Raw genomic sequence first — 23,163 nt, 5'->3', positions numbered from 1 at the left:
CGTTTACGTGATTGTCTGTTGACTCGATATTTATATCCAACGAAATCGCTCATCTCGTATCTTTTCGACCTGAGCATCTTCTTCTTTGCCCTGACTTCACTTTGATCTTCATCTAAAAAAATCCACTTAAATATTCCCCGCCAAAGCACATCCCGTCCGCTTGTCCATCATGTTCTCAGCAGCTCGTGCCGCCAAACCAAAGCTTTCTTTGAGCATTTCTGCTGCCACTACCAACACGGCCTCTCTGTCCCTCAAGTCCCCAGCCGCTCTCTCCATACCCAGAACGCCACTGTCACCACGAAGTCCAGCTGCATACAGCACCACCCACAGCTCTAGACTCAGCCAAGCATGCTACTCGACGTACAGCAACTCGTGCAACTCCAAGAGCATCCTCAAGAAGACACAGTCGTCAAGTGGTGCTGCCGACAAGAGAACAAGATTTAACACTGAGCCAGAGGTCCGCTACCTTACGCCCATTGAAAACCATGAAGAGTACTACGGCAGCAGCACCGCCAGCATGTCAAAGGAGGATAGACGAGAGAGACGGTGGTCGCGTGCCACCGCCGGCTACTCCTGAAGTGAGCCCTTGCCCCTTCGCTCATTATCTATCTATCCCAACCCTATCCCCGACCTTCCCTTATAAGTCTACCAGACTTTTTCCAGCCAAGGGCTCTTCAGCGTAAGGTCCAGACACGATTCAACCACCAGACAACAGCGCTAGCCCCTTAGGAAGATCGGTCGGGCCGCTACCTACAGGCCCTCGGTATATGGGTTCCTCCATGACTCTTTGTTTTTTTCTTTTTGGTCTTCGTATAGCAAGCATACATGGCATTTGGGGTGCTTTTGCCGGTTCGAAAGCGTAATAACGCGGGATGGCTACTTTTTGACGGGTTCACGTTTTTTATGAGGTTATGATTATTTCTTCTTGCCCACGATACCTGCGGGTTTATTATTATTTTTTCTTCTCGGAACGGAAAATAACGTACTAATATATTATGAGAGAAGTCCTTATTATTCTGTCGTTAATCAAAAAATCCAATAAGGCTTACCATCTTCGCCCCTTGTATAACCAAGTAACCCGTTTTAATCCTACCAGTATCGAGTCTACTACCATATAACCACTAGTTATCTAACATATGGGAATGAAAGAGCATAGTTTATAGTTACGCCTGTGTTGGTTATCGATAACTAGCCAATGTTAAATTTAACGTCAAGATTCGAAAATGCGATTTAACTACAACTTGGAAAGAAACCAAACACAAGCGACTATAACGACGCAAGTATTGTCTATCAATGTCACTTTATCGTCGACCGGCAACAAGAACATTACGATACTTGGAGAGACGACCGGCATTTGTTTGCCCTTCATACCGGAGACAGCTTTTAACATTAGCTATTGAAACATCATGGTTAGCACACATTCCAAATAATTAAGCTCTCAGTCGGGGTTAAGAAAGGGATTATCAGAAGCAATATGGCGGATTCTCACTTCTTATTATAGTGACGATACCTCCGTGGCCATCGTTGAGAAACATGGCACCCGAATTAATGATGCTTCGTCACTTCAAACACCAAGACCTCACACAACACTTCACTTCCTCGCGAATATTACTGCTGATAGTCGGGAATATCGCGGAATCCACCCTATTGTATCACTAGAGTCGCATCAAGCGAACTTGTCAGATCTTGTGGACAAAGCACTTTGGTATCTGCCATCCGCTTCTGGTCTTAGCCACAAAGAACCTGATGCTTTGCGCCAGTATGCCTCCCGAACTATTCAGCTATCACCCGAGGGCGGTAAAGCCAGAGATACCGTTAACAAACTCAAGCCAGACTTCATTTCAGTTACCCGTGGACCTGGAATGCGCTCTAACCTGTCCGTAGGATTAGAACTGGCTAAAGGATTAGCTGTCGCCTGGCAGGTTCCCATGGTTGGTGTGCATCACATGCAGGCTCATCTGCTCACTCCGAGACTAGCGGATGCTCTTGATATACCGTCTGTGGAAGAAAATGATAGCATCCGTGCTCTAAAACCCGACTTTCCGTTTATATCGGTCCTAATTTCTGGTGGACATACTTTCCTTGCCCATTCAAAATCACTCACAGACCACAAGACGTTGGCCTCGACCGTTGATGTGGCAATTGGTGATGTGTTGGACAAATTCGCCCGCATGGCCTTACCACGCTCATACATTGACCAAAGTAAAACAACTATGTACGGGAAACAATTAGAAGCATATGCATTTCCAAATGGATACTCCGATTATGCCGACTACGAACCACCAGCTACGAGAGGACAGGAAACTAAACCCATCATCAACGCCAAATACGGCTGGTCACTAACCCTACCATACCCTGATTCGAAAAAAATGGCATTTACGTTTGCTGGCTTGTTTTCCGCTGCTCAAAGACAGGTTGATATCATGGTAAACGGGAAAGTTGAACAAAGAAAGAAGACTAAAGAGGAAATGGACAGTTTAAACCTTGACTTTCTTCCACATGACGGCAGAGTGGAGTTTTGCAGGGATTTTATGCGTGTGTGCTTTGAACACCTTGCTTCTCGCATTGTCCTGGCCCTAGAAAATGCGCTGTCTAGTGTTCCAAATACTGCCAGGAAGGAGCAAATTGAACCAGGGCCTTCTGTTAAAACAATTGTTGTTAGCGGTGGCGTTGCCGCGAATCAATATCTCCGACATATCCTTCGCGCATTTCTGGATATACGCGGGTTCTCTGATGTCGATATTGTTGCTCCCCCGTTATATCTCTGCACCGATAATGCAGCTATGATTGGCTGGGCAGGTATCGAGATGTTTGAGGCTGGTTGGAGAACTAGCAGGAAGTCGCAGGCCATACGGAAGTGGAATCTCGACTCTACTGCTGAGGATGGCGGTATACTAGGCCCTGATGGCTGGGTGCGCATCATACGTTCAGGCAAAACATCATTCCCCCGGTGATACCTTCCCGACGCACACAATGTCTGCAGGCTCTCGAACTTATTGCCATTTTCTTTCACCTACGGATGATATTGCTACTTTCCGGACGGATCGTGTAACACTTTTGATAAACAACTTCTATAGAAATTACAAAAGATGGGGAGAAAAGCTATGCAAGTAACAAGAAGAAAGACCATGAAAACAGCATAGCCACGGGTGTCAACTAAAAGAAAAAAAGGAGAAAAGAGAAATATGCAATGAAGCACCGTTGGTTTCGCATGCTTCGGTTGAACCCAGATATTCGTCTCAGAAAGAAACTATTAGAGAAATGAGATGGCGACAGTTATCGCTGAAAGAGAAGAGATTATTGGCCGTCGATATATTATAAGGAAATCGTGATACCAAAATGTCAGAATGCAAAAATGAAACCTCCCTTGAAATTAAGGTAAAACAAACACACTGAGCAATGCAATAGAACGAGGAAAGAAACGCCATGCGGAAATTCAGATACCCTCCCTAAGAATGGGTACAATAAGCGGTCGAAGCTTGGTAAAGAAGGATGTTGTTGCGTGAGATGATGGGTTATTGTAAAAGGTTGTGTATGCTCAGCTTTTCATCATCGTGGCTATCGTGGCTGCCACGACGACTTACTGGCTCGGAAGCACCCTGCGCTAGATCGCGCTGTCCCAGCGTTGGAAGGAGAGTTCTTGCACCCCGCTCAAGACACTATGCTCTGAATTAGCCTTCCCAGAACATGTTAGGGGTGGAATTTGTTGAGAAAGTGAATCGAGGCGGCTGGGCATCCTGGTGGAGAAGTGAGATTTGACTCAGGGGCTAAATTGGACTTACCAATTTTTCCACATCCCTCCAATCTTCACCCACGGCTTCAGCCAGGGGCTGCCATGTTTTTTCCCGTAATTGCATATAGTGGCTAGCTACCTTGTCCACTCGCTCATCATTCCAATCTGAGCCACGACGTTTGGCAACTAGTCGCTCATAGCGCTTGCGGCAAGCGTTTGAGGATTTAGTTGGAAAATTGTCACGTTGAATCTGGTTCCAACCATGGCCCTGGGCTCGGGCGGCTAGCAGAATCTCATCGTCCTGTGCCGACCACGGGGTTGATGTACTCGGAGGATGGCCAGGGTTTACAGGGCTAGCAGGCGGGTGGATGGGTAACCTTTCAGACATTGATAGCCGCTGTGTATACGAGGGGGGAGGGGGCATGGAGTATACAGGGGTCGCTGTTCGCTGCCAAGGATTTGCTGCCTGGGGTGCCATGGTAGCGGAGGCACCCGTCGCCATTCGGCTGGTATTCATAGCTGCTGCTGGGCTGACCGGCTCTGGCTCTGGTTCTAGGGCTGATGGGCTGGCGGCTGCTGCTCTGGTTTGAGAGGAGAGCGCTCGTCTTCTCCTGGGAGAGGGATATGGGCCAGATTTCTTCGAAGATCGCGCGGTGGTCTGTTTCGGCATCTCAGTTTTCCGTTTTCCTCAGATAAAAGGAGTTTCCCCAGGGGCTATAAGGAGAGAAGGGCTTCTCGCACTCTTGTGTGGGTAGAAATCAAAATCACCTCCGTGCGCCGTTTAAGGAAATGATATAAGGAGGGGGGAAGCAGGAAAGGGTGAGAAAGCCGTGGGCTAGATATATTCACTGATGTAATAAAAGGGCTCCGTGCTCCAGTATTTCCAGCAATAAGAATTCACAGATAGGATTTGATCGTGTGTATTAGAGGGGTAAGAAAGGTGGGAATAATCATAACAAGGGTAGGAATAGCCGTGAATCATAACATATATTATATTTGAACGTGGGTAGGGAAGGATGATTAAGTCGATATATTAGAAAGTAGTGGTTTGAGAATGATCGAAGGGCTTTCAGTAGGCGTCGCACTGGCCAGCCTTGCGAGAAAATGACCTACTGTTGCCTATGTTAGTCTAGGGCGTGTGTCGACCAGGAGGCTGCGCCGGCGCAGAAAATGTAAATGGGCGTATAAAAGAAAATGAATAATGGGGTAGAGCTTGCGAGATACTGTCAAACCGAAGAGTGTATTGGACTGCCAGATCCCAGGACCTCAAAAATGTCTGTATAAAGAGCAGATTCGAGCAAGAGAGCGGTTGAAAATGAAGAAAGTTTGGCTCTTATATGAAGGCAACGGATCATCTTTAATTTTTTTTCCTGTACTCCATCATGACGGCGCGCGCATGAGGCTTGTCCACGGCCAGAGAGGTTCTCCTGCGGTCTAAGCCCGGGCCAAACACACCAAGCGCTTCGACGACGGAAGAGGGGGGCAAACTAAAAACAAATAAAGCCAATAGTGCGTTTGACGATGGTGAATTGTGCACTAGGCTGGAGTATATATGTGTCATGGGTTTCCGGAATCGCGCAAATCCGCAATGCTTACTGGCCGGGGTATTTAATGTTTTGAGCACAGGGTAAGATTCATTATTGGCACATAAGCGGCTCTATGTGAGGACCCATTGTCATACCTGGCAAAAACGACAAAAACGAGCGGGTCTGTTAGGTCGGACCCTGGTCGATTCTGAGGCAGATCTTGAGTTATTAGGCCGTTCCCCAATATGCCAACAGGCTGCAGCAAGCAACTTGCCACGGTGTTTCCCGGCCCGGTTAGTGACTTCACTTCCGAATTGCCAATTCCGACGGAGAAGCATGAGATCGTACGCAACATGAGTGATGCATAACTGGCTGACTGGGTGATGCTAATTTTGGAATAAGCCTGGCGTTTAGGGTTGTGGTCTGACCGAGTACGAGATACGTTGCATCTCACAGAGGGAGCCTGCTGGACAGGTAGTTTGGTACTTCCCGGGGTTGTCAAGTGCAGGCATATAAAAAAGACCAGCATCTCGGCGGTTAGCGGTGGTTATGTCGTGCGGTCTCTCAAACCAATTCTCCATTGTTGGCATGGTATAATATTCTCCCTGTGACCGAGAGGCCATACTTCAACACTGCAAATGGAGGAGATATCAGCGCAGACCCGGCCGTGACCCTTTGGCCTTTGGTTGATATTAAAGTTGACGGACGGCCCGCTCCCTGGGATAGCGACCAATGGTACTGGTGGTTAGCCGCCAACCCACTCGGCCCGCATAAGCCAAGGATGCCACTCGTAACAATTTGTGTACTGTAATTGCCACCAGAGCGAGATCCCGCTAAGCAGCTCATCGTATATCCCAGCGCTGTTTTTCTTTTTCATGGGTGTGGCAAGGCAGCCACCATGGGGAGGGGGGTAGTTACTCCCCATACTATGTACCGCCGTCTCTTGTCGACGTGTAGATAGCGTACTGGGCCCGGACACCGAAATGGTCTGGCATAGGAGACGGAAATCCCAAGAGATAGCGCGCCTATATCTTGAGATGTGAGTCGATAGTTCCCAAACCAACGTCAATCACCACTATTAATAGATGTAGGCCGTTTTGCTATTGGGCCCCGTAGAGTATTGCCCCTGTACGCCGTTATTTTTGTCATGTATGCCGGGTCCGCGATGGATTCGAGAAACGCCAGGACGTGAAGACCAGGTTTGCCCGGGCCGGCCACAGGGGAGACATTGTGCAGCTGTCTTCCTCGATGAAACAATATGCTATGTACTCCGTATATGCTCTACCCCATCCCCCCCGGTCTTTTTGGTGTCGTGGCACTCTATACAGGTGTGTTGGTTCGTGCAAAGGGCTGCAGGATTTAGCTCGGGCGAGTGACCTCTAGCCGCCGACCTAGGTGCTTAAACATCGAATATATCGTGCATGATAGCTGGTCGGGGATCGTACAGCTCGTAAACAGCGTGATAAGAGGTTGTTATGCGGCCCAAATCTAGTTGCCCAGCATGGTCGTCCAATTGATAAAATGACCAATTCTGTCTTCTCGAGAGCAAGAGTCGAAACAATCAACCAGGAAACGGAATGTAGATAGTAAAATAAAGATCAATGCCTAGAAAAGCGAGTCGATGCAGAAAGAAGAGAAGAGAGGGAAAAAGGGGCAAATGGGGCGGGATCCAGTCAAAACGATTAATATTGCTTGCTATGCCATTTATCCATTTACGACCCGGTCTGCAGGTAAGACTGTTTCCATCGTACATGATAACTGAAACTGTGGAGTTCCCAATAATAGCATATTTCGAAACAGATTACTATCGTCAGCCCTAGCCTGTATATAACCTAACTGCCTCGGCATAACGTACGTATGGACATAAGTTCAAAGACAAAAAAGTATATAGAATTTTTCTGTCTCTGAGAGCCAGAGCTGGCAAATGATATTACTCTTAAGTCCAGCTAGCTATATTGCAGACTCCTACCTTCTGGGAGTTACTTATCCTCCCACGCAGCTCGTATGTGTGTATGCTTATAGGCCGAGATCTCCCCCGATCCTTCAAGCATCCCTAGCCGCCCTGGACGTTAGACTGCTGGAGCCCAGATATCTGCTTTCGCAGTTCAAGGAAGAAATCCTTGCCGTTGGCCATGGAATTTGCTAGGTTCCCCAGTTAGTTTCAGGTGTTTCTATAAACATAACGGTACCGGAGCAAGGGAAAAAAGGGAGCGTACGCTTTGAACCCCATGGTCCACTAGGTCGAACCGGGTTGCCATCTTTGCCGGTGGGTCTATAGATCACTGGCTGGGGTTCTTCAGGAACATCGGCCGCCAAAGGGTTAGCTAACGGGAAAGTCTTTCGGTATGTAACCTTTAGAGAATTAGCATACCACCCTGTCCTCCCTTCTTGTAATCTGCGATAGAAGCACCGTAGTTAGCAAGCTAGCTCCAGTCCAACCCCCAAGCACGGAGTCTCCACGATACCTTTCCTCAGAGCGTCCTTCAACTCGACGGAATTGAATCCTCGAACAGGAATATGGGGTTCACGCGAGGGGCCGCCCGGAGGCCCTGTCCATGCTGCAGTAGCGGTCATGTTGTTATTCATCTGGTTTCGGTGTCCATGACGGTCCTGCTGGTGTGAGCCGCTCTGACGGTCTCGATATCCCCCACTATGATGTCGCTGGCCCTGTGGACGGCCATGGTCATACCCACGGCCACCTCGCCATCTGTGACAGACGAACCAACCAGTCAACCAAAGTTCCTCTCCCCAGTAGAGAAGAAAAGAGAAAAATCAAAAGTCCCACGTACATACCTGTCATCACCCGCACCACTCATGCTGCACCAAAACGCTCTTGTATTTCACCCTTCCAAGGGGGGAACCGAAAGACAAGAAGAAAAAAGTTCCCCTTTTTGCGCTCTTCAGCGAAAGAGAAAAAAAAAGATGTTTTTATGTTTCCGCATCAGGAAAAGTCGCGCTTCTTTCGGCGGCCAAAAAGCTTGGCATAGGCTTTTCCTAAAGCGGCTAGCGCGCGTCAACTTCAACTCAAGAAAGATGAAGGGCGAGAAGGGATAAACGAGTTTGGATCAACTATTTACAACGCTACTGGTGGGGATTTATGGAGTTGGGCTCTTTTGAATATACGGGTGAGATGATGATACCGCGCGCCCGCATGCAGTGAAGCAACGAAGAAACGAACGAGAAAACGAGTACTATTGGGAGCTGGCACGAACAAGCACGACGCCACGCTTGGGCGGTTCATTTATTATACCTTCGATCGAATCGGTCATATCACAACAGAGGAAGGGGATAGAAGCTGGAAGATGGCCTCCTCTACCCCCAGTATGCAGCGGAAATCAACTGCTGCCCGGGCACCCAAACCACGACCCAGACCAGCGCAGAAGGGGGCTCGAAATACAGCTGTACACGTTCCAGGGGAACCGCCGCCAAAGAAGCTCAAGTATGTGCCCGGAGGCCCTGGAGGGGGCGGACGATACATCGAAGTGGACGATATAGACCCACCCGTCCGGGCCTCGTCACAAATGCGAAATAAGTCAGGCAAGCCTAGGACCCGACCTGCTCGCGATTCCCATGCCTCCTCGCGTCTTCCTCCCGCAACCCCTCCGGCTTCCTCGCGCTCTAGTCGCCCGAGGACTCAGGCCCGGAGATATAGTTCTGCTGCCGCAGCGGTGCTGGCCGTGACGCAAAGTGAAGGATACATGCCTCGTGAAGAACGCGGTTGGGAAGAGTTTCACCCCGACCTCGATATAGATGCTCAAATCGCGGTGTTCAGCTCAAAGGAAGTAGATGGGTTGGCGAACGGCGATAACTCATCTTCTAACGGAGCAAACTGGAATGGCTTTGGGAACAGCGGAGATGCCAGCAACACGCCGAATGGATGTCGAGGACCAAGTTTATCTCCCTCCAAACGTCAACTTGACAGGCCTCGGAGGGCGGATGATAATGCACCAGATAAATCCAAAGCGGCGTTACTACCAACGTCGAATCCGCGCGAAAAACTTACACTACCAAAGCCATCATGGGTTATAAAAGACCCATTTCTGCCGTTTGAGCAAAAGGGCGTTGGACAGCAGAACTATGTGGATCGTACTATGGCGAGTGTGGGTTATCAGGAAAGTGATGTATTTCTCCGACACGAAAGACGAATGATCCGGTTGTCAGAAGGCACGACAGACGGTGATCTCGATCTAGAACCACCTCCACCTGCAGAAGGGGATACCGGCCCGCCTATCCCGAATGCGGATGTGGGCAGAGTGGAGTATGATATGGATGAGCAGGATGCTAGGTGGCTGGAAGAATATAATATGCAACGAAAAGTCGAAGAATTCGAGCCTATCAAGCCGGCGATATTTGAAATTACAATGACCAAAATAGAGAAAGAATGGCATGCTCTAGAAAGACGAATACCGAAACCAAACCCTAAACCACCCCAAACCCAAAGACCACGTTCTAGTTCTGCAGTGGCGGTAAACGGTGAGAACCCTGGCTCAGGAGAAGAACAGGATAGCAAGTGCGCCGTATGTGACGACGGGGATTGTGAGAACGCCAACGCCATTGTCTTTTGTGACGGCTGTGACCTTGCTGTCCACCAGGAATGTTACGGTGTGCCTTATATTCCCGAGGGCCAGTGGCTCTGCCGCAAGTGTCAACTAATTGGTCGGGGGTCGCCATCATGTATCTTCTGTCCTAACACCGAAGGTGCCTTTAAGCAGACAAATACTGCTAAGTGGTCACATCTCCTTTGTGCAGTCTGGATCCCAGAAGTCTCCATAGGGAACCCATCTCTGATGGAGCCTGTGATTGAAATAGAAAAGGTCCCGAGAAGCCGTTGGAAACTTACATGTTACATCTGCCGCCAGAAGATGGGTGCCTGCATCCAATGCAGCAACAAGAATTGCTTTGTAGCTTTTCACCCGACCTGTGGAAGGCGAGCTCGTCTGTATTTGAGGATGAAACTGACTCCAGGAGCTCCCGCGATTAAAGATTCAAATGAACTTAAAGCCTTCTGCGATAAGCACGTTCCACCCGACTGGCAGGCAGATCATAACACTTCTACTGCCACCGCACAAGCCTTGGAATACTACCGCACCGCCATGCAAGGGAAGAAATGGGGAGACAGCCAGGCTGCAGCGCTTGCCATGGGACCTGAAGCCCAGGAAGGCACGGACACTAACGAGGCCGATGGAAGACCTATAACGCCTCGAATCACGTTAACTGTTGGCGGTAACAATAAGCGAAAACGCGCCAATACAAGGACTATTTGGAAGTTACCCTCTGGAGCGCCTGTCATACCACGAGTTGTGCTCGACAGCGTTGTTGCTTCCTTGGCCCGTTTCACGGTCCGTCAAAGGAAGCAGTATGCTGAAGATGCCTGCAAGTATTGGACGCTTAAACGAGAAGCTCGGCGAGGTGCTGCATTGTTAAAACGGTTGCAGCTTCAATTGGAAACCTTTTCGTCCATGGAGATGACTCGACGGAATTTCTCTGGAATGGGCCGTGCAGGATCCGTCCGTTTGGAACGACGAATTGACTTTGCGGAAAGGCTATACCACGACGTTGACAAGGTTCGAATGTTATGCGGTGAAGTGAAGAAGCGTGAAAGGGAGAAACTCAAAGACGCAGAAACTCTTCAGAGTATCATCGATATAGTATACTTCCCGATACCACCAATGCTCTGGCCCGTTTTTGAAAAAGTGCAAGCGTAAGTACACGTAAGTTTGCCTTCCATGTAAATCTACTGACTTCTTCACAGGTTGGATGGAAAGGGCGTGTTCTTTGTTGGCTTCCAGGCAATTCGATCAAAGTTAGAAGAGCGATATTATACGTCTGTTTCTGAATTTTCTCGAGATCTGGCACAAGTTTTTACTTCAGGAATTGGAGTTGCTTCAGTTGGTGATACGGCAGAACTGCAGATGCAGATTAGCGGTCGTGCTCCTGAACTCAGTCACGAGCAGCGAGAGAAGCGAAAGCTTGCCAAAAGAATCATCAAAGCCGTCCAGCCATTATTAGAGGATGCATTGAAAAGGGAAAGCGAGTTGAACGGTAAGCCTTATGAGAACGAGCTCAAGGGTCTCGATCTCATCCTTGAAAACAGCGTCGGCTCTCGTAGAGGTTCTATAAACACTTCCTCCGGAGAGATTACCAACACGTCCCTCCTTGCTGAGATGGCAACGCAACCGTTAACAAATGGGATTGAATTCAAAAATGAAAAGCGTCTCCTGGACTTGACGCCTAAAAGTGAGGCTACCGAAAAGCCAACTGAGTTGGCCAACAACGAGAAACCCGCCCCCGAAACTAACGGCGATCGGGCAGTACATGTTAGCGGTGAAGATCAGGATACGGAAATGACCCTAGATACTCCAACAGACCAGGAGAACAATGGCGAAGTGACCGCATCGTACTCAGAAAAGGTGGTGCCCGGTATAGGCTCCAACGAGATTGAGCAGAGCCAAACATCTACCCGGAAAGTGGGAGAGGAAGCCAACCATCAACTGCAGATTCCAGGCGATGAAACCACACCCCCTACACCACCTGCAAGCTTCTCGGGAGGCCAGCAGCTCCTACCGTTAGCCCAGGGCGGTATCCAGTGGTACATGCAACCATTCGACCCCATAGGCACCACCATACACGAAGAACGATGGACCGGTAGGGAACTGGTTCGAGGCATGAGTGAGGAACTTAGCGATATAGGCGAGGAGGAACTTCGTGACCTGGCCGGAGACAATGACGGCGTTGAGGGGGCGCTGGCAACGCACGCTGGACAGGACATCGCATCTACGGCTATGGGTGAAGAAGCCCCAAGGCCGAAAACACACAAGACACGAAAGCGTTGGCGAGGATTTAGATAGACCGTCCTATCACTACATTTTTCTTTTGTCACTCTTCAGTGTATTACACCTCATTTTTGCTATATCCTAACCATTACCGTCATGATAAATGAAACAAGTTGTAATATAATAATAATCAATTCGCACATAAGAGGGAGAAAAAGCGTGGGCCAAGTAAACATGCGCTAGTCCAGATCGGGTGAGAGCTTAAAAAGGATCGCCTTTTGTGAAGCTTCAGCTTTTTTTTCTCCAGACATCAAACCAACTTCTTTCGCCTTTCCCAGATTCCTCGTCTCGCACTCTTCACTCTCTCTCACTCTCTCTCCATTCACACGGTGCTGACCAGCCCGTACTGTTCCTTGTTGCTTGTTTTATCTCCCTCGTTAGCGCTTGCGGCAGGTGGACTTCACGGACCAGTGGCAATTCCCCAGAGCCGCTCTACCGCTCTAGAAAACCATTAACCATGGCTGACATGGAGTACGAGAATGAGAACGATCGGTTCGAAGGTAAATTTCTATGCAGTTACTCTTTACTTTATACGCGAAGTGAAGCACTAAGCCATGGCTTGAACAAATAGACCCCCAATACCGCCGACGTAGCGCGTCGCCCCAGGATGCCAATCGCTCTGCTCGAAACCGTAGTGCTTCCCCCAACGGCCGTACTGACCGGTAAGAATAAGAATGCCATACTACCGACCTACCCTTGATTATTTGACCAAGAGAACAAAAATAAAACAAAAAAGAAAGAAAGAAAGGAGAGCAGCGCCTAACATCATACAGAACTGAAGGAGCGGATACGCGAATGAAGAACACAGATGATGAAGAAGGAGCTCAGAACACAGGGACTAACCTGTTTGTAACTGGCATCCATCCTCGTTTGAGCGAAGCAGACGTAATCCGTCTCTTTGAGAAATACGGTGAGGTGGAAAACTGCTCCATCATGCTTGATCCGCATACCAAAGAGTCCCGTGGCTTCGGGTTTGTGAACATGGCTACTCCTGAGCAGGCAGAAGCAGCCAGGGAGGGTCTACAAGGTGAAGTAATTGACGGACGTACCCTGAGCATTGAAAAGGCTCGTCGTAGCCGTCCTAGGACTCCAACACCCGGAAAGTACTTCGGACCCCCCAAACGTGGTACGTTATTGTCCTATACTAGGAAAGTTGCCTTATGGCGGAAATGTGCTAAAAACGAATACCAGAACTTCGTGGACACAGTCGCGGCGGCCGATACGACCGCTATGATGACCGTCGTGGTGGATACGGCGGTGGTCACGGCCGCCGTTATGACGATGGCTACCGCAGCTCTCGCTACGATTCTTACAGTGACCGTAGCAGTCGTCGTGATTACCGTGATGACTACGGCCACAGAGGTGTTGACCGTTACGCTACATCAGGTCGAGATGATAGGTATGGAGACCGCGGCGATCGCGGTGACAGAAGTGATAGGGGTGACCGTGACCGTGACCGGGGAGATCGCCGAGGTGACCGCCGTGGTGGAGGATATTACGACCGAGATGATGCTCGAGCACAGTCTGCTTCTGGTTACGCAGATACCCCTTCTCATCGTGAGTCTTATGAGCCTTCTGGGAGTCGAGCTTACGATAACCGTTGGGACGATAGATCCGGCCCCCGCTAGGTAGGTATCCCGCGCGCGCTTGCAGGCCCTTTACAACGACACTCGAGTTTTGGTTCAAGTCACGCTTGACCCCTATTAGGCTTGCTTCCTGGATCGATTCCCGTTTTCATCTTTGCTTATCTTTTTCTTCTCTGGTTGTCATCCTCTGATTCTACTACTGTATTCCACGTGGTTTATTGTCGGCATCTTCAGCTGGGATCGGTACTTAATCGGTAACGGCGGCGCTTCTATGTTTGTTACACATTACCTTTCGCCCCCACACTTCTTGCATGGCTTCGACAAATTTCGAATGGCTCACGGCTTACGTTTGAGGTCGAATGTCTGTTTGACATGTCACTCGTTCGCTATAAAACAGCTTTTCCTTTTCATGTCGCTAAAATCTCGAAGCAAGGCGGCGGAAAACAGGATGTCTAAACGTTGTAATACCTTCGGCTTTTCTCTTGTGGGCAGCAATATCTTCCGCACCATTCTCTCCTGTGGTCCTCATCGGTAGTCAGCTTGTTTCGCCGTATTGCATCTCTTCACACAAATTGAGGTAACGACTCCTGCAAAATATCGGCCCGGGAGTGGCCTTGACGTTTCCAAGAACATTATCAAAACATTTCTCAATTTCTTCAACGCTACAAAATCCTACAACTGGGAACCCGGCGCTTTTCGTCTCTCACGCTTCTGTCACTACTCGTAGTTATGAGAGCCGATATACTCCCTTCGTGTCTCTCTGGAACTCCCATCCCCTTGTTATAATGGTTACATAGTTGCAGGGAAAGGATACTCTATATCCTTGTTCCTCCTCTATTGTGATACATTACTTGCCCGAGCAATGGTCTTCAAGCTACCCTCTGACAGCTGTCTTATATATCTCTGGAATGACAACTCCAACTGTAACAGACATCTGGTAAGTGTCCTCCTCTTATGGTACCCTTACTAATGTGGAATTTATTGGTGTACTGGCTATGGGCTAGACTACCCATAGCACATAGGAGATCATCGTATATCAAGTAACCGCGCAAGAGTTTTTACCTTGATGGAGGAGAGTTACTGATTTATTCGGTTTTTGGGGCAGAACAAACCCCTTACACGTCTCCCCTCTACTAACTATAGTGCTACTAAAATGGTACTATTGCGTTTCCTATGGGAATGGCTTACTACTGACAAGCAAATACTACCTGTTATAGTATTTCAGCCTTGAGGGAATGTAACAAATATATATTATTGCTTCAGCACAAATTGTTGCGCTTAGCCCCTATTTCCTTACCGCATAAATTTATAGCTGCTTCTATAAATTGAAAACAAAACCAAAACTGTACGGCATGGGTATGTATGCGGTTTGTTACATTGATAGAATCTCAACGCAAAACTCTGGCCTTCCCTAGGCAATTGGAACTAGTTAGCTGGTATCAATCCAGCATTGCGGTGGATAAACCGCGGCCTTATGAATATACTTTTGAGCACATCAGGTTGTCGACTGTTCCCTAGCAGTCTCCCCAATTTCACCGCTCCTTTGTATGAGGTATTCCCCTAACACTTGTAGCGGGTTCATAGGTCTAGAAATAATGGGACATTGTGTTAGCATTATCTAAAAAAAAATATTCCAACATGGCTCTATACAGCTAAACATAAATGTACAACTTACTGGTCTTTGGCTACCATCTTCATACCCTCAAGAAGATATGGGACAATCTTTTCATTCATGTATATACGTGCTGGAGCACCAGTAGCATGGGCTTGCGGGGTTGCATTCGCGCCGCCTATTCCCCCAGCACCGTTTCCCCGATAAGCACCTCTTGTTTCATATCCACCGCCCATGATGATATCCCGGTTATCGTGGTGTTTATTTGTAGAAGACTCGTTGTCTACGGATGGGGTGACGCCGCGAGAGGTTGTTGAAGCTGTTGTTGGCGGGGGAGGAACACCAGCAGTAGGTTTAGGGGTGGAGTTTGATTCTAGAGACTGAGATATAATGCGAGACCCAGACGATTTGGGGGTGAAATAGGTCAGTTTCTTTCCTGTAAGAGAAGTAGTGGTGGGTGGGGTTGATAGGGGTATATTATTGTAGTTTGACAGGAGTTTAAAAAGGTCGTGGTCCTTCAGTGGTATTACTTATGAGGTTTTATCACATACAGTGTTATCCTGCATGGTAATTGGTTTGTCTTGCAGTGTTTCTCCATTGTTCTGTTTCTCCGGGTTTTGGAATCCGGCGCCAGAAGGAAGCGGGTTGCCTCCAGGCAGTTGTGATGGAGCATCGGCCATGGAGAATAGTAATACTATTTAAGATACCATCACCCTCAAAAACGTATCTCTGAGGCCACCTCACTGCTACAATTGGGCAGTTTCCTTTCTCCCTTCTGCTCGTTGTTTTGATATTATTATTTATTTATTAATATTGCGATTTGATTAAAGATCGAAGGTTGAGAGATGGAATTAAAGACAAACATGACAAACAAGTTTAAGAGGTATCCTGCATCATGTGACTTCGTGTTGCCAACGCGTCGTTTTCTGGACGTCGAAAACGAAAGTTACGAAAACTGAACGTCTACACCGGGGCCGATGGGCGGAATGCGGTGATATCAGTTCGATCTGTGGGATACTCGAGTGTGGATGGTTTACTCGTCCTTCGTTCATTTTGATAATGTTAGAACTACGCACCTCACAGCCTAAACGAAGACGAACTTCCGCAAGTCCAGACGATTCTGTGTCAAGCAAGCGATCAGATTTAGGCATCGAGAGAGATGGTTTGGTTCCATCTGGATCTAAAGTGGCAGATGAAGACCAGGAATTGTTTGATGACTCCGGGCACAATGATCAGGAAGCGGGCTTGGAAGAGTCTCTCCCTCCCCTAAAAACGGACGAAGATGCCATCGAAGAGTATGAACAGTGGAAAACCTCATTGGATACTGAAGATCAGCCTGTGACGACGCAGCAGAGATTTGACCAAAGAAAATGGATTAAAGGAGAGAGCTCTATCTATGTCGATGCCTTCAACTACGCTCTCGATAGCGTCCTAGAGGATGAAAGCCATCTCTTCATCGAAGCAGAGAAATCCGTGTTTGATTATTGGAAACGGCTATGCTATGAATCTCAATACCTGTCCGTTTCTTAATCCCTTGCATATATCCTTATTCTTCAGTTTCGGGACTGTCGAATATACCGAACATACTATTGACAAGTAGAGTTTAGGTATGTTCGACTGTTTCTACGTAAAACAGCCGCCTGGCATCGTGTCAATAGATTGGGTTACTATCGAGACATTGCAGATATACCAAAGGCTGTCGCTGATCTTCGGAAGATAAGAAAATTACCAAAATCAAACGGTGATCTAGTTTCTACTAGAAAAGGACTAGAAGTGCCTGTAACTGCACTTGGCAATGAGTTTAAATTTGCGGACGGTATGGAGGAAATAGAGACCATAGAAGAGGCATCCTCGTTACTCCTGCTTGACGAACTGAAAGCCTTAGCAAAAGCTGCGAAAATACCAGGCAAAAACAAGAAAGATCTGATAAAGGGCCTGTGCAATGCAAGCAGCAGCCAGACGGGACTAGCTTGGATTTCACCCTCTGATGCAGAAAGGGAGGGAGATACCGATGCTACATCTATTGGGCATACTGCTGGTAATAATAAAACCGGGATAAGAACTGCATTCTTCCAGAAAAAGATCTTTGACTGTACTGGTGATTGCATACGACTCTCAAGTGGCCCCCTGAAACTCTTCGAACGTGTCCACTTGGTCTTTTACCGTTCTACCCAGTGGTCAGAAAAGTCCCTCATATCAATAATACTGGCAAAAATATCTAGAAAGAACTATCCAAGCTATATTGTCAGTCGGTCAAATTCTATATTTCCCTCCAGGCCTGATTTGCTCGAATTTGAAGCGGCGCTTCGTACGCAGTTTGATATGGACAAGGAAATGGAGTCTAATGGCTCATCGATTGACGAGAAGATAAAAATCGTCAGGCAAATTGCGGAGGCAGTATATCCTAGGTGGAAGGCATTACTCCGAGAAGAGCAATCGAAAGAAGAACGGTTGTACGATTACGGAGAAGGCGCATATCTACGCAGATTTTCTCCTGCTTGGGTGTACACCCGGATCATACATAAAGGCCTGTGGTCTCTTGGGCGCCTTAAGGAACATAAACTAGAGCATGAAACTTTGAAGGAACTGCTAGATCAGCGTCTCTTTCATTCAGCTAGGCGAGGGACTTGGTATCAGCGCAAGGCGCTGCTCGAAGAACATTATATGTGGTCACTGGACACCAGCGATAATCTCTCTGATGATGGTCGAAAGAGAAAATGGAGGCATCAGGCCCTTCGTACTTGTGAAGACGGGCTTCGAGACCCAGATTGCCATATAATCTTCCATTATAATCTACAGAAACGAATAACGAAACTGGAGAGATCCCTAAAGATAGCGAAGCGGGAACAGCACGATTTTTCCCATGTCATGCTCGCGAAACCTGAAGAACGGACCGTACAAGGAATCCGCATTGAAAAGGAACTTCCAGTAAAACAACTTAATGGAAAATCAGCTGGCAACAATGATGTGAAAGTCAAAGGCCGCCCGACCGTTTGGGTTGATGAAAGGGAAGGAGGGGGTGAATGCAGAGTTGAAAACATGTGCCTTAGTTGGTATAGAGATCATGGATGGAAAGGCTTCCATTGTGAAAGCGGTATCCTGCGGACTCTCGTGAGTTGGGCCAATATCTATCATGATTATCCGTAATTTCCATGTTACTAACTCTTTCCCGTCAACTAGTTTGGATACCTATTCTACGATATTATGTTTACCTACATCCCAAATGTCTTTCAAACTCCATTCCAAACCTGCCCCTTGGATTTACATACAGATTCATTCTATTCCTCTCGAGTATCTGAGATTAATTCTAGATTGGCTCAAATATCAAATGGCGAAGCACAAAATATTATCTGCGGAGTCCATGAACGTGAATCGTCAAAACAAACCTGTGCCATTGGCATTGACTGGTCCTTCGCACTCAGTGATCTTATTGAGATTGCCCAATGTTTTCGAGGTGAGGCACTAGCAACTATATGCCAGGTGATGGCGCAAGAATACCAACAACGCGGTGGAGGTATTCCAGACCTTTTCCTCTGGCGTATGGATACCAAAGAGGTGATGTTTTCGGAGGTCAAGTCCGAAAGTGATCGTTTAAGTGATACTCAACGACTTTGGATTCATGTGCTTACGGGGGCTGGCGTGAAGGTCGAACTGTGCAATGCTGTTGCACGCGAAACCAGGTATATCTAGCACTATTCTGGATAAAATTTAGGTACATTACCCTGCATATACACTTATTGGACTAATATCGACTTGACCTTTGCGTATTATGGTATTCGATTTTGTTTCATCATTCGTAATTGCTAGTAGCACATATGGTAAGAGAAAGGTAGCCAGGAAGAACTTAATTCATTATGAAGATAATAATCTAACGCTCAATTCCTGCGATTGTAGAAGGATCCGCTCAAGTCCATACAAACTCCAGGCACTTCCGCCGGGTAGGGTTGATTGGAATGGCCATATCCTTAGTTTAGACCCACGCCATGTTGATTTTGCTTTTTTTTACACCCATATTTGTAACTGGTCCATTGAATTCGTAAATGTTATGGAGATCGCTTATGCGACCATGGTGCTGGCAGTGGCACTCTCATATTTCCAGGTTGGTGGGAGGACACCGACGGACTTGTAGTAGCGGGAGAGACGGTGGATACGGGACTCGATCAGAATAAGGCGGAACTTGCTGTCCTTGTCCTTGCGGTTGCGCTCAAGGTGCTTGCGGACAGCCACAGCCTAAGAACAGCGGGGTTAGATTCGGATAAATTAATGATTTACAACGAGAGATAGGGGTAAAATACCTTTCTGATCAACATGTAAAGGTCCTCTGGGATTTCAGGGGCGAGGCCTATACAAGTTTACAAAAAAAATCACTCTGTCAGCCGACCATGACCAAGCAGAGGCAGTGTTGAAAGACCATGTTCCTGGAGGAGCTCTGGAAAGGTTCAATCATTATTTACTTGTGAGGCGATCAAGCTTAGAGAATGTTCAACGATATCTCACGTTGAAGCGCTTCCCTAAGGATGGATCGCCTCACACAGGGGATCTTATATGTGAATTCGTACCGTTGGACTTGAGGATGCGGAGGATCTTGTTTCCTATATTGGCAAAAATCCGTTAGATATAGAAGCGCAAAGCGAGTTTTGTAAAATCGTAGGTAGAGATCCAATTTCAACCATAAACATACCAGTAACAACCTTGACCTGGGCGATGCCGTGGCTATCACGGAGGACAACACCGATCTGAGATGGAGTGGCACCCTTCTTGGCCATCTTACAGATTTGGTCGACAACCTGCTCAGGAGTGGTCTTCACCCAGGCGGGGGCGGTGCGAGAGTAAGGGATGGCAGAGGCAGAAATGCCCTTGCCTTTGCTGTGAAGACGACCCATTTTTGATGGTGTTGGTGGTGCTGGCGAAGAGCAAAAGTTGGCGATATGTGAAGCGCTGTCAATGTCGAAAAGTTTTCGAAATCTCAAAATGAAAAAAATATTCCTTCGTTCGTCAACTTTGGCGATGTGCGATCACGTGATAAGAAGTCGCTTAGGTCGCATTTACTTTATTAGATAATAAAACTTATTAATCAATAAAACTTCACGTGATTCTAATTTCCAACTTTGATCAACATATAAAAAAAATGTAAAACCACAGACAAGAAGACGAAGAGGAAGTGTGAGAGAGTATATGAGCTGTATCAAAAGGATATATCATCTATTTCTGTACCACCGCATACCAGCAGAGACCCAATATACCGCCAATGGCAATGGCAATAGCGGGGGGCACTTTAAACCAAGCATTCTCAGCATAGGTTATAGCCGCCACGACCACCCAAAAGGGTTCCATTCCAAGGCTTTGGCCTTGGGATGCATTAGCACTCAGATAGCCAATCTCCCACAACCGATATACTGCAGTGAATACCAGCCCAACTGCAGCCGAGTTCATTCCCCTAAGACAGCTACTTGTAAGTGGGTATCTCCGCAGGACACTCCAACAACTCTGGAACCCCACAGCCAGGGCTAAACCAGGCACATATATCGCAACGAATGACATGAAAGAGCCTAAAACTATTGGAGAGTTCACAGAGGCTACTGCGAGTCCACCTAGATATATAGCAAAATTGAAATTCGGCCCGGGAAAGGCTTGGATGAGAGCTAAACCGATAAGGAAGTCTCGTGGGGAAACCCAGCCAGGCCCAACGACATACTCACGAAGCAAAGGGATGACGACAGGCCCGCCGCCGAATATCACTGTCCCAGCGAGGTACATATTGGAGAAAAGGGCAAGGTCGAGAGCTGGCTTCTCCATCCTCTGGCGCACTACGAGTATGCCGATAAAACTTGCTATATATATATCCATTTCAGTTATGATATTCAGGGGCTGAGAGGGGGAGGGTCCATTTTAAAGCACGAACCGAAGAATAAAACGATAATCAGAATACCCCATTTCATATGCAAGGAATGAGAATGGGTATCCATAGGTTGACTTTCAATGCTGCCAATGAGGGTACTAGGACTATCGGGCACAATGGTTGAGCTAGCTGAACTTCGAAGTCGAGGATGATCACCTTCGGCTTCTTGTTCCCTTCTGCCTGGGATATTTCGCCGCTGTAGTGGTAAAGTCTGGTGGGGATGGTTTAATCGGACCCCCACTATATCATTGCCTGCCTCAGCATCACCCGTGCGATTTAGGCGTCTTCGGCGAAGTTTGAGTTTCAACTTTGTGATGTTCGGTTGAGCGATCAGATCCCATACTGCGGTCGTGCAACCGCCAATCAATATAAGGATCGGGAAATACCATATGGCTTGGTAGCACAGGCCAGCAGATCCACCAAAAATAACCAGAATTCTGGTTATTCTATCTTGAATAGACTTCTCCGCTAGCTAAAGATCAGTTAGCTTCTGGCTTTTTTATATTTCGCCTTTTTGCTGCTGTTTAATTCAAAGGAAGTGGTGCGGTTGTTATACCTGGACTGCTGCAAGGGCGATGATACCAACGGTTGATGCGTTTAAACCAGAAAGAAAGGCATATACCATAGTTGGAAGATTCTGGTCTAACTTTGCAACTCCAAGGGCAAGGCCAAACATTCCAATGGCGCCAGGAAGGCTATAATATATCGATACATGTCAATATTATGAACATGTAGGATCACCATATAAGGGGATATTATGGTTCAAATTAAAAAAAAGGGGGGGAGGAGGAACGAACGTCCATATGAAAAAGGTAAGCACTGCTGGGAGAAAGCCTGCATGTATCATCGTTATGCAGAAGAGCATCTTTGTGCTCCCAGGCCCAGGGAGAGCTTGACTTATCGCAAAAAGCTCCTGGTACTATACAGCGCCAGTTCCACGTTAGCTTCAGCGTCTACAGAAGGAAGTGAGATGTGACAGGTCCACACCGTTTGCTCATCAACCCATGGCACCCTTCCACCTGCATCCGACACAAATCGCCGATAAAGGGTTCTAAAGTGCACTGGTGGTCCGCCAAAAGAAGTGAATCCGAGATCAAAGGTTCTCTGGACAACGTCGAGCATTCGACTCTGAAGTTTGCCCTTGTTTGGTTCATAAGCAGCCTGGCTGGGCTCGCTGGGCGCTAGGCCACGTCTAAATACATTAAGAAAGGCGTCCAAAGCCATGGCAACAATCTAATCAAATGTATGGGCAGTGGATGATCAGATAACGACTACTACTCTGAAGCTGGAGAGAGAGGGGAAACCAAGGGAAGAAATATGCCAGCACCGCATCTTTATGTAGGCTCTCCCGGGAAAGCCCATAGCGCTAGACAGTTGAATCGTGATATCGACCGAGTAGTTCTCTAGCCCTGTAGCGGCTGGAACGGGTCGAGTTTCCTGGGGTATCACAGATCACCAGACTCGAACGAATTACTCTCCTGGTCGCAAATATTAGGGATGCTTCCAAGTATCGACGTTCTCGCTGCAGGGTGACGATCCAGGACTCCGTGTCACGTGATGGTTCGTTGGCCGGTTTTTAGTTTTTGCCTTTTTCTTCCCTGACGAAGTTTTTTTTTCTCTCTCGCTTCTTCAACCTTCACCTTTACCGTTTTCGATCCCAGCAAGCCGCGATGAAGGGAAAGATGATGAATATGGCTATGTAAGTAGTGAAGGGCGGTGATCGCCCTATGCCCGAACTAATTATACTGTAAAAGGTATGTCTTCCACCCAAACAAGCCCGCAATCCCGCACTGCATACATATTTCTCCTAGCATGATGATACCACTCTTTACTTTTTTTCTGGTACCTCTTATGTCAGAGGCTGGGTCTTTTCTGGCCCAGCTTCAATGATCTTAATGGACTTCTGATTCTCTGTAACCGATTCTGATATTTACCACTTGTCTGCCTGCACACGGTTGCTAATGAAGTTCTGTG

At 47.6% G+C, this 23,163-nt stretch overlaps 10 protein-coding genes across 10 annotated transcripts; 5 read left to right on the top strand and 5 right to left on the bottom strand.

The window, feature by feature from the left end:
* Window positions 1–165: 165 nt before the first annotated feature.
* MCYG_05847 (conserved hypothetical protein) lies at window positions 166–603 on the top strand (the record flags this gene model as incomplete). Its single annotated transcript, XM_002845932.1, has 1 exon — window positions 166–603. One exon carries the CDS (start codon window positions 170–172, stop codon window positions 575–577), a length of 408 nt encoding a protein of 135 aa, XP_002845978.1.
* Window positions 604–1,136: 533 nt separating this feature from the next.
* Window positions 1,137–2,954, top strand: MCYG_05846 (glycoprotease family protein; the record flags this gene model as incomplete). Its single annotated transcript, XM_002845931.1, has 2 exons — window positions 1,137–1,162; window positions 1,502–2,954. 2 exons carry the CDS (start codon window positions 1,137–1,139, stop codon window positions 2,952–2,954), a joined length of 1,479 nt encoding a protein of 492 aa, XP_002845977.1.
* A 388-nt stretch (window positions 2,955–3,342) lies between these two features.
* Window positions 3,343–4,403, bottom strand: MCYG_05845 (conserved hypothetical protein; the record flags this gene model as incomplete). The annotated part of the gene is made up of 3 exons (XM_002845930.1): window positions 3,343–3,366; window positions 3,585–3,659; window positions 3,783–4,403. 3 exons carry the CDS (start codon window positions 4,401–4,403, stop codon window positions 3,343–3,345), a joined length of 720 nt encoding a protein of 239 aa, XP_002845976.1.
* A 2,889-nt stretch (window positions 4,404–7,292) lies between these two features.
* MCYG_05844 (conserved hypothetical protein) lies at window positions 7,293–8,141 on the bottom strand (the record flags this gene model as incomplete). Its single annotated transcript, XM_002845929.1, has 5 exons — window positions 7,293–7,401; window positions 7,476–7,553; window positions 7,631–7,654; window positions 7,725–7,966; window positions 8,053–8,141. 5 exons carry the CDS (start codon window positions 8,073–8,075, stop codon window positions 7,313–7,315), a joined length of 456 nt encoding a protein of 151 aa, XP_002845975.1.
* Window positions 8,142–8,561: 420 nt separating this feature from the next.
* On the top strand, window positions 8,562–12,107 carry MCYG_05843 (jade-1; the record flags this gene model as incomplete). Its single annotated transcript, XM_002845928.1, has 2 exons — window positions 8,562–10,960; window positions 11,012–12,107. 2 exons carry the CDS (start codon window positions 8,562–8,564, stop codon window positions 12,105–12,107), a joined length of 3,495 nt encoding a protein of 1,164 aa, XP_002845974.1.
* A 442-nt stretch (window positions 12,108–12,549) lies between these two features.
* MCYG_05842 (TRA2B) lies at window positions 12,550–13,724 on the top strand (the record flags this gene model as incomplete). The annotated part of the gene is made up of 4 exons (XM_002845927.1): window positions 12,550–12,592; window positions 12,664–12,754; window positions 12,866–13,218; window positions 13,300–13,724. 4 exons carry the CDS (start codon window positions 12,550–12,552, stop codon window positions 13,722–13,724), a joined length of 912 nt encoding a protein of 303 aa, XP_002845973.1.
* Window positions 13,725–15,173: 1,449 nt separating this feature from the next.
* Window positions 15,174–15,970, bottom strand: MCYG_05841 (conserved hypothetical protein; the record flags this gene model as incomplete). Its single annotated transcript, XM_002845926.1, has 3 exons — window positions 15,174–15,264; window positions 15,354–15,670; window positions 15,842–15,970. The coding sequence occupies 3 exons, from the start codon at window positions 15,968–15,970 to the stop codon at window positions 15,174–15,176; spliced, it is 537 nt and encodes a 178-aa protein (XP_002845972.1).
* A 379-nt stretch (window positions 15,971–16,349) lies between these two features.
* MCYG_05840 (coiled-coil domain-containing protein MTMR15) lies at window positions 16,350–18,980 on the top strand (the record flags this gene model as incomplete). The annotated part of the gene is made up of 4 exons (XM_002845925.1): window positions 16,350–16,811; window positions 16,891–16,897; window positions 16,927–18,401; window positions 18,471–18,980. 4 exons carry the CDS (start codon window positions 16,350–16,352, stop codon window positions 18,978–18,980), a joined length of 2,454 nt encoding a protein of 817 aa, XP_002845971.1.
* Window positions 18,981–19,346: 366 nt separating this feature from the next.
* Window positions 19,347–20,212, bottom strand: MCYG_05839 (40S ribosomal protein S13; the record flags this gene model as incomplete). The annotated part of the gene is made up of 4 exons (XM_002845924.1): window positions 19,347–19,520; window positions 19,586–19,632; window positions 19,850–19,882; window positions 19,972–20,212. 4 exons carry the CDS (start codon window positions 20,171–20,173, stop codon window positions 19,347–19,349), a joined length of 456 nt encoding a protein of 151 aa, XP_002845970.1.
* A 280-nt stretch (window positions 20,213–20,492) lies between these two features.
* MCYG_05838 (conserved hypothetical protein) lies at window positions 20,493–22,413 on the bottom strand (the record flags this gene model as incomplete). Its single annotated transcript, XM_002845923.1, has 5 exons — window positions 20,493–21,121; window positions 21,193–21,661; window positions 21,746–21,884; window positions 21,987–22,108; window positions 22,177–22,413. The coding sequence occupies 5 exons, from the start codon at window positions 22,411–22,413 to the stop codon at window positions 20,493–20,495; spliced, it is 1,596 nt and encodes a 531-aa protein (XP_002845969.1).
* Window positions 22,414–23,163: the final 750 nt, after the last annotated feature.

The sequence above is a fragment of the Microsporum canis genome, genomic scaffold (genome assembly GCF_000151145.1).
Source record: "Microsporum canis CBS 113480 supercont1.5 genomic scaffold, whole genome shotgun sequence".
NCBI lineage: Eukaryota > Fungi > Ascomycota > Eurotiomycetes > Onygenales > Arthrodermataceae > Microsporum > Microsporum canis.
This window is presented reverse-complemented; position numbering and strand designations above follow the sequence as displayed.